Below are 9,747 nucleotides of genomic sequence, written 5' to 3'. Positions count from 1 at the left end.
TCCTCTCTGATACAGGTTCCCCAATCCCGCGCAGCGCGGCGATCTGAACCCAGAGACCATTCGACCCCTAGCTATGCATGCGGAAGCATGGGAAGCTATTCAGGGCGCGTCAGAATGGGTGCTGAGTACTATAAAACACGGCTATTCGCTTCAATTCGCTCGTCGCCCTCCGCGCTTTCTAGCACAGACGGAGACGAAAGTGAGTTCAGAAGCTGCGCACCTGCTTCAAGCCGAAATAGCGAAGCTGCTGCGCAAAAGGGCTATAGAACAGGTTCATCCTTCTCTGAGCGAGTCGAGCTTTTACAGCCGCTACTTCCTCGTACCCAAGAAGGACGGAGCGTTAAGACCTATTTTAGATCTGAGACATCTGAACAAAGCCCTCATGAGACGGCCGTTCAAAATGATCACAACCAGAAAAATCCTCGCGCAGATTCGCCCAGGAGACTGGTTTATCTCTCTCGATCTAAAAGACGCATATTTTCAGATCCAGATAACTCCCCGTCACAGGCCATTCTTGAGATTCGCCTTCAACGGTCGAGTATATCAGTACACAATCCTGCCCTTCGGCCTGTCTTTGGCACCCCGTACATTACGAAATGCATGGACACGGCTCTCGCTCCCCTGAGAAAACAGGGAATGCGAATACTGAATTATCTGGACGATTGGCTTATTCTAGCGCTGTCAGAGACGGAACTTGTGTCTCACAGAACAGCGCTCCTCAGCCATTTGGAGGATCTGGGTCTCTCGGTCACTGGACCAAGAGCTCGCTATCGCCCCGTCAGTCAATTTCCTTCTTGGAATAGAACTGGACTCGGTGGCTATGACGGCCAGACTGTCGGAGCAGCGCGCGCGCCGCATCCGCCTCCTCGCCGCATCCCTCCAAATAGGCAGCCGGGTTCCGCTGAGGACATTCCAGCGTATCCTGGGGCATATTGCCTCAGCTGCAGCAGCGCTCCAGCTGGGCTTACTGCGCATGCGCCCGCTTCAACGCTGGCTGAAAGCGCGCGTGCCCCACCGAGCCTGGGCGGCCGGCGGCTTGCGAGTCAGAGTGAATCAGAGCTGCATTTCAGCCCTGCAGCCCTGGCTGGCAGCCGAATGGTATCACACAGGAGTGACTATGGGAGTGATTTCACACCGGAAAGTTGTCTCGACAGACGCTTCCAACCTAGGTTGGGGAGCGCTCTTCGAAGGCAGACCGGTCTATGGCCGCTGGTCAGACCAGGAGAATCTCCTACACATAAACTGTCTAGAGATGCTCGCGGTCGAGAAAGCGCTCAAACACTTCCTCCCATTCCTCCACGGTCACCATGTTCTAGTCCGCACGGACAATACATCGGTAGTGGCCTATGTGAATCGCCAGGGCGGTGTCAGATCAAAGACGCTCTGCACCCTGGCGGAACGCCTCCTCGTGTGGGCTCAGCACTCTCTGCGCTCGCTGAGAGCCGCGCATGTGCCTGGCCACCTGAATGAGGGCCCCGACAGACTGTCCAGGGACAACGTTCCCCCTGGGGAGTGGTCTCTACACCCCCAAACAGTCCAGTCACTGTGGCGCCGTTTCGGCAAAGCGAAAGTCGACCTTTTTGCGTCAAAAGACAACGCTCATTGCCCAGAGTTCTTCTCGAAGAACGAGGACGCGCTGGCCCAGACCTGGCCCAGCGGCCCGCTGTATGCTTTTCCCCCGGTCTCTCTGCTGCCTCAGGTCATCAAGAGAATCAGGGAAGCGCGCCACACAGTGCTCCTCTTAGGCCCATACTGGGAGAACCAAGCTTGGTTCCCGGATCTAATACAGCTGGCAGACTCAGCCCCCTGGCCGATACCGGTGAAGAGAGACCTTCTCTCTCAAGCCCGCGGCTCGATATGGCATCCCCATCCAGAGCGCTGTCTCTGCATGCGTGGAGCCTCAACGATTACACGCTGATCTGCCAGACGGGGTCATGAACACGATCATACAATCTAGAGCCCCCTCTACGAGGCGGCTCTACATGTCGAAATGGTCAGTGTTTAACAGATGGTGCACTGCTAAGGGGCTCGATCCACAGACATGTGGGGTATCGCGAGTACTGTGTTTCCTTCAAGAGTTACTGGACGCGGGCAGGTCCCCCTCCATGCTCAAAGTCTATGTCACGGCCATTTCAGCGCTCTCTGTTTCAGAGCTCTTCCTTAGAGGAGCCAGGAGGATGAACCCCCCGCGACCCCCCTCGGTTCCTATGTGGGATCTTTCACTGGTCTTTGAGGCCCTGAAAGCGCATCCCTTCGAACCCTTGGAAACTGTGGATATGAAATACCTCACGCTCAAAACCGTTTTTCTGATAGCACTGTCTTCAGTCAAACGAGTGGTGGAACAGCTCTTTGTTTCGTTTGGCGGGCGCACCAAGGGTCTCGCCGCCTCGAAACACAGCCTGTCCAGATGGATAGTGGACGCTATTGCTGCTGCTTATGCGTCTAAAGACCTGCAGTGCCCATTGGGCATTCAAGCTCACTCCACCAGAGGCATGGCCTCGTCGTGGGCGTGGTCTAGCGGAATTCCCATTCATGACATTTGTGCAGCGGCAGGCTGGGCCTCCCCCTCCACATTTGTTAGGTTTTACAACCTGGATGTTCCCGCCTTGCAGGCGAAAGTGTTATCAGTCTAAGTCTCGCGTATGCCAGCCCACTATCTGTGCGCGGGCTACGTTGTGTGATTTAGCTCTACTGGTTGAGCTGCACTATACAGGGAATTGTCAGTTCGGACCGGCCGTGCCGCTCCTAACCCCCTAGTGTGTGCTTATGTACGGCGCTAGCCCTCTGTGGGCCGCCCGGCTCTCTGCTATCACGTTCCCCGGGCTCTCCCTGGGACTCATTCAGTGGATGCTGGGCGCGCACGGCGTTGACAAGGGTGTTCCCGTAGCGTAGTAACTACGCAATACGAGAGAACCTCTCGTAAGAGAACGTTTCGGTTACTAACGTAACCTCTGTTCTCTCTAGAAGAGGGAACGAGTATTGCGTAGCCCGCCGTGCTCGCGCCACGAGCTCATTCGCTTCATGCGACAGAAACCAGAGAAGCAGCCTCCGAGCCCCGCTTTTATACGCTAAGCCACACCCCTTTTCGCGGGCTGTGACGCATTAAGCGCGCCAAGCGCGCTCATTGGTCGTGACGTCACGCCAAGGGCTCAGCGGTAGGCTGCTGCAGTTGCCGCAGGGCAGCCAATGGGCACGCAAGTAAGCCTGCCCTAGGTCTGCAGGCTGCCGCACTGCGTTGACAAGATTATAAAAATTAAGGATAATTTTTGGCTTCAGTATCTCGAGAAAGAAAGGCTTTCCCGTAGCGTAGTAACTACGCAATACTCGTTCCCTCTTCTAGAGAGAACAGAGGTTACGTTAGTAACCGAAACGTTTTTTTTTATTATTATTATTTTTTTTAATGTGTGCGTTTATGCATGTATGTGTGCATGTGCTATTTGAATCACTTTTAATCATTTTGGATGATTGTACATGTTCTTTATTATCTGTTATTTTATATATATATATATATATATATATATATATATATATATATATATATATATCCCTCAGACGGTCTTCGTTTCGGAGTCACATCCTGGGCCTTCCCGGTCAGAAGTGACCGGAGGCCTAAAAATGAAACTTCCTCCATCCCAGTAAAACCAATGCAATTTATTTTTGTTCTATAATATTTATTCTTTTTAATTTTGTATTTTGAGATCATTTTATTGAATTTATTAATATTTATGCAATATTTATGGTCTATTTTTGCCATTGAAATTAATAAAAAAAATTATATAAATATATGTATTTTTTTATTTTTTATTTATGCAGTATTTTAGTTTAATATAGAGTCTAGGCCTTCAAAAAAAAATGTTTGAAGCAGATTAGCACCATCTGGTGAGAGTATGGAGAGAAAGCGTAGAACCATGGTGTAACCACTAGATGGCATCTACAGTTCTCTATGGAGAGGCATGTGAATTCCCCAGCTGTTTATGGACACATTTACTTTTTTTTTTTACAGAATTTGTAACAAAAAATGCAATTCATTCAATTATAACACTTTATGTAAAATAATATTAATTTTTTGTTTGTTTTTTTTGTCAATTTCCCATTCATTTCCTATGGGGGTCATATTTGATCGAAGACCACAAGTGTGACTATTTTTTTTACGACCACTTAGCATGCTCGAATCATGACCTCAGTGCTATACAAATAAATTTTAAATGAATATCCTTACTGTAAACCATACCACTAGGTTAACTGTATACTACTTTCATGTCATTTACTGTTTATAATACACAACGTCTATACCACACTTTTTTTGCACTTCTGGTTAGACACTAACTGCATTGAATTGTCTCTGTACTTGTACTCTACACATTGACAATAAAGATAAATCTAATGTAATCTAAAGTGTCTTGACATCTCCCTTATCAATATTCACTGTGTCGGCTACTGACTGAATATGTATCATTACGAAGTTCTAAACCATAAGTAATAAAACCACATGACATTTCTGTCAAAGTATGTCTACTTGAAGTGTCTACTGTGTGTTTTGATAATAAATTCAATCATTTCGTTAATAAATATTTATTTATTGAAACACAAAAACAATTTTAAAAAAGTAATAATTTTTTAAAAAATCCTGATCCCCTCTCTTGCTACATTCGTCGTGGGGAAGAAAAGTGAGAGGCCATGGGGTGGATGGCTAGGGTGATACATGAATGGCACGGAGGGGAGAAAGAGCAGTGACTATTGAACAGTGTTATGTCTACCAATGTGATAATGTAATAAACTAAAGACAAAAGGCACAAACACAACCCCAAAAGAATTTCACATTCTTCAACTGTTTCATGTTTAAAACATGTTGAGAGGTTTAATCCAGCATCACCCCTACTGGATTAAGATTCTCAAGCCTTCAGCTAAATTATTTAAAAAAATATCATTACCCCTTGGTGATAAATGAACTTCGTCCCTTAGAAACAGTTGAGGCTTGTTAAATACAATTTGAGGGTGATGCACGATACACCCCTGCATTCCCAAGACAAAGGTAGCCATGACACTGTTCACCCATTTACGGGACTAGTCAATTTTCCCCGGAAGGCCCGATCTCCACCGACGTCTCTGGGTGATGTCAGACAGCACGATGACCATCTGAGGGAAACGCAGATGGAGATGTTGCAGATCCTGCTTCATCGCTGCGACGAGATCGATGCTCTTCCTGCATCCCAAGTCGTTCCCGCCGCAGTGAATCAGCAGGTCATCCGGGGCTGCTCTTCCTCTAAGGGACCGGTAGAAGAAAGGAAGGAGTCCGTGCCATCGAAGTCCACCCCAGCCAAACCAGTGAACCTTGGCCCCTTTGGTCTCTCTGGCCCTCTCTTCCCCATGATGAATGTCACTGCTGCCCATGATCCAAATCACTGGACCTGTTAATAGCATACAGCAATCACAATCAAAACATTGTTTTGTCAGTATCAGTAAACAGATTTTAACACACACAAGTAACTTGTCTCTGGCCATTGATTTATTTCTATCCGAACAAAACAGAAAAAAAAAAGTCTATGCAAATATACAATAAAACACAAATTAATTGCTCTTATCTGTTCACTGAAATAATAATATGACAATATAGGTATTACACAAGGTTAATTTTTATTTTATTCTCTCTTACGGTGTTGCTTTCCATATTTTATACTATATTTCTAAATTATACTATATTAATATGGATTACCTTTGTTGGAAGCGTAGTTAGCCATGGTGTTAGGTTTTCTTCTTTCTTCTTTTTCTGGTGTTAGCAGAAGAAAAGTTTGTATTTGAGCCTATGAGGAAAGAAAAATGAAAAGGCAACCATTAGTTATAGATGTTATTGGTGACATTCGTTATTGTCCATTTATTATCTATATGTTATTTAACAGGCCAAAGCAGACGCTTTTGTCCAAGTGATTTACTGAATAACTTTTTTTATATGACTGATTTGTCCATTTCTCTTGCGATGTAGATAACAGTTAACAGATAACATTTTGTGGTTATATTCGGCGCCCATTAACGTTATACAACATCATGTGCATCAAGGTACAATCATGTTAATAATAAATTATGTGGCCAGCAAGCATATTTACCAATGCCCAATTGCTAAATGCTAAAAAAATCGCTAAAAATGGGCTTCACTTATCTCAATTGAGTTCCAATGAGATGGCTCTGTCTACTTCTTATACTGTCTATGCGAGAGACAAGAAAGTCACAGTTTGTCAAAACAGAAGAGTAGAAGAGTAACATTTAGTTTTATGTGAATATCGCTCAATGACACTCAAACACTCAGACATAACCGCGTAACGTTATGATTATAACGTAAGACTATAGAAAAAAATGACAAAATGCCTTTTGGGTTTGTAGTCTTTGTAATTACGTATTTTCACAGTCTTATACCTCAACAGTTTTACATCAAACTATGACTTTCTTGACTTTAAAATATATCTTTTAAATTGACAAACATCATATGTGTAATTCAGGGCACAATTCAAACAAGATCAAAATATTTGTTGTCTCACACCATTGACACTTCCGGGGTTCTTCCCACCGGAGCCTCACTTTCGATTTCAAAAGGGCGGCTGCGTAAAATCAACATATTGCATGTATGCATGAATCGGTGGGCGGGGCTAAACAGTCAGTGTTGAAGTAGACTACTTCTTCTGCGGAGGCGGTGTTTGATACCCTTTGACGTCATAGATCCCCACTTTGAAAAAAACAGTATACATTTATTGCTGTATATACAACAAATGTATTATAGTTAAAATTATTATGCAATGTTTATCAACTAAAACTTCAAAAACCCAGTTTCACAGACATATATGGCATTTACCTCTAAATTTACCTCTAATCTGTTTTTGTAGTTGTGTTTGAGTGCCAAATTTTAGAACTATAAGGTAACCGTCACCTTATAGTTAAAAAATGTAACATTCAAACATAACTACACAAACATACTAGAGGTCCTTTGTTGTAATAAGTACATTATTAACCATTTACTCTACTTTACAGATTTTGAAACTCAACGCAACAGTTTCAAGCATCAGCAGCACAAGCTCCATGGTGACCGCCCATGACACGGAGAGCGAGGTGAAGACCTGCAGGATTGGAGACGTGACGGGGACCATTCCCCTATCCCTATGGGACAGTCAAATAGATCAGGTGGTGATTGGTAGAACTTGCGAGTTCACAAATCTCTCTACAAGATTGTTGAATGGTAAAATTAATTTAACCACCACAAGAAACACAAAAATCAGGCAACAGAGCACAACACTAACATTAGCCACCACATCATCAAGCACAGATGATTTTTCAACACAGACTAACACTGTTACACAGGAAATAGAGGGCAGCACAATTTCTATTAAGAAATTGTGCCCCAAGTGTCACAGCACACAGACAGATTTTAACACAAAAGAAAAATTCCACAGGTGCACCACCTGCAAGATTTTGAGGAAGCAAGAGAGCTACATTACAAAATGTAATAGATCTCTCATTTTGAAGATAGACATGGATGAAATCTCATTGGCAATCACAAATTCTGTGTTGACCAAATTCTTAAAAACTGAGACAGACTTAACATTCCTAGATGGCCAGGATATAGAAGAGTTTCTACTCACCTGTGGGCCTGTCACTGTGACATACACGGATGACAACCATGTCACACAAATAACAAAGTTAACCCCAAATGAAACGCATGAAATTGACGCTGAACTTTGCACAATCACAGAAGCGGTGTCATTATCTCAAACCACTGAACAAAAAATCCCTGGTGAAAAAAGACCCGCTTCACCTGCACAAGAACCAACCAAAACCCTTAGATCCAAAACAAACACAACCAAACACAAATTCAGAGTAGACACATGTCACAAAAACATACATTTATACATGGTGAGTTTTTCTTTTCTTTAGATGAATTGTAATAGTTTCATTTATATTATTTTACATCCTGAAAAGTACATATTTATAGGTTGTTGGTTTTTTTTTTCTTTAAATTTATACCATATAATCTAACTATTTAAGAATTTACTGGAATTGTTAAACTTTTTTGGCTTATACTGCTACAGTTATTGTAGCTGATTCAATGTGTTCTATAATTTTGTTTTATATTCACTATGTCAATGTACAAACTTTTGTTCACTCACTAATTCTTACACTTTAATTTAACACTTCATATTTACTACACTTTGCTTATTTTGCTTTAACACTTTGCTTTTACATTTATTATAACATCATAATTCAAGTGTTCTTTAATGTTCATAATACATGTGTTCAAAATTGATCTTGTTCTGAAGAAAAATAAAATGTTCAACAGCAATGTTCCATGTCACTTCTTTCTATAAACTCCAGAAACATCTTGTGCAGACACAATTTTTTAACTTTCAACTGTTTACTACATTTTCTAAATAAATATAAATCTCACAATTTTAAAATAAAGCAAATATTTTAATAACCATTTTGCGTTACAGTTAAAATTTGTATGTCAATGTTACTTTCAAAATGAAAAACAATAAACATCCAGACAAGTAGGGGGCAAAATGTAACATATAAACTTAGAGGTACAATATGTAACATTTTTGCATTAAAATATCCCAAAATCACAAGGCCAGTGTTATATATTTTGTTAAGTTGATTACTTACAATATCCCAAATGTTTCCAACAACTATTTGTAAATCTTCAGATAATTGCTATTTTGACCATAGAAACGGGGCGTGTGAGCAGGGGACAGCTGGGAGTCGCCAGTCAATGGCATCATAGCCGCATTACCCTCGGTTTCCGCCAGGGGGGCAGTGTTTCATATTTTATTGAAGCTTCCCTGGGCGCCGGCATTGATTAACAGACCCCCACCTGCTGTTAGCATTCCTTTGACTCCCATTCATTTTGGCGTGACAGCGAATAACTTTACATCTGAGGCGTTTAAAGACTCCATTTGTCCATTATTTATTTCGAAAGAAACACGAAAATGTATAAAAGGCTCCATTACCTTGTATCGTACGTTATGGCCACATAGAAGCAATTTTTGTAAAAATAGGCTAACGATTGCGTCATAACCACGCGACTCTCTGTCGCACAGTAGAAAGATTACCGTATGGACAGGAGGAGAAGCTTGCGGGCAATCAGGGGGACGTGGAGGCAAAATGACAAAATAATTAATCAGAATACTTAGCAAAAGTTTCTCCTGCTCCAGCTCATGGACAGCTCCTACTCACACTCTCCGTCTCTGCAAGTTTTGGAAGGGAATGATTCAGATTTCTCTTGGCACAGCTACTAGAAGACAGACGGGATGCTTACGTCACATCTACATCGTCAAGCTCAGTTTGAGTCTGCGCAGTACGGTCAGCCATCAGGAAGTGAAAGCTTCTAATTCACTTCACTTGTCTCCGTTGAAACCTATGGGGTCGCTGTGTCCAGTTTATATACTGTCTATGGTTTCCGCTCGTAGTGTCATAGTAACCATGGCGACAGACGTGGACAACTGGGCTATGGTTAGTTCACGCTGTTGTTGTTTTCTTAAACCATTTTGGACCATGGCAAGCAGACTTTGAGACAAAAAGAGGACTAAAACGAGGATCAACATCTTTTGAAATACCGAGAGCTCCACGTCCACGACTAACTTCGACTTGACAGAGACGCGAGTGTTGCATGTACTTTATTAGACAGGTACCATACCAGTGGGAAGATAAACAGTAGGCTATCCGTTCTTAAGGGGTCAGGTTATAATGCAACGATGATTATAAACA

The 9,747-nt window shown here is 42.8% G+C and overlaps 1 protein-coding gene across 1 annotated transcript; it reads right to left on the bottom strand.

Annotated features, from left to right (window-relative positions):
* Positions 1 to 4,559: 4,559 nt before the first annotated feature.
* LOC307157102 (uncharacterized protein) lies at positions 4,560 to 6,582 on the bottom strand. Its single transcript, XM_079868863.1, has 3 exons — positions 6,533 to 6,582; positions 5,714 to 5,801; positions 4,560 to 5,408 (listed from the first exon to the last, which is right to left on the bottom strand). Exons 1-3 carry the CDS (start codon positions 6,533 to 6,535, stop codon positions 5,065 to 5,067), a joined length of 435 nt encoding a protein of 144 aa, XP_079724989.1. The 5' UTR covers positions 6,536 to 6,582; the 3' UTR covers positions 4,560 to 5,064.
* Positions 6,583 to 9,747: the final 3,165 nt, after the last annotated feature.

This window comes from Squalius cephalus (genome assembly GCF_949319135.1).
Source record: "Squalius cephalus genome assembly, chromosome: 4".
In the NCBI taxonomy this organism is placed as follows: domain Eukaryota; kingdom Metazoa; phylum Chordata; class Actinopteri; order Cypriniformes; family Leuciscidae; genus Squalius; species Squalius cephalus.
The sequence above is the reverse complement of the archived record's forward strand: the minus strand, read 5'-3'. Positions and strand labels throughout refer to the sequence as shown.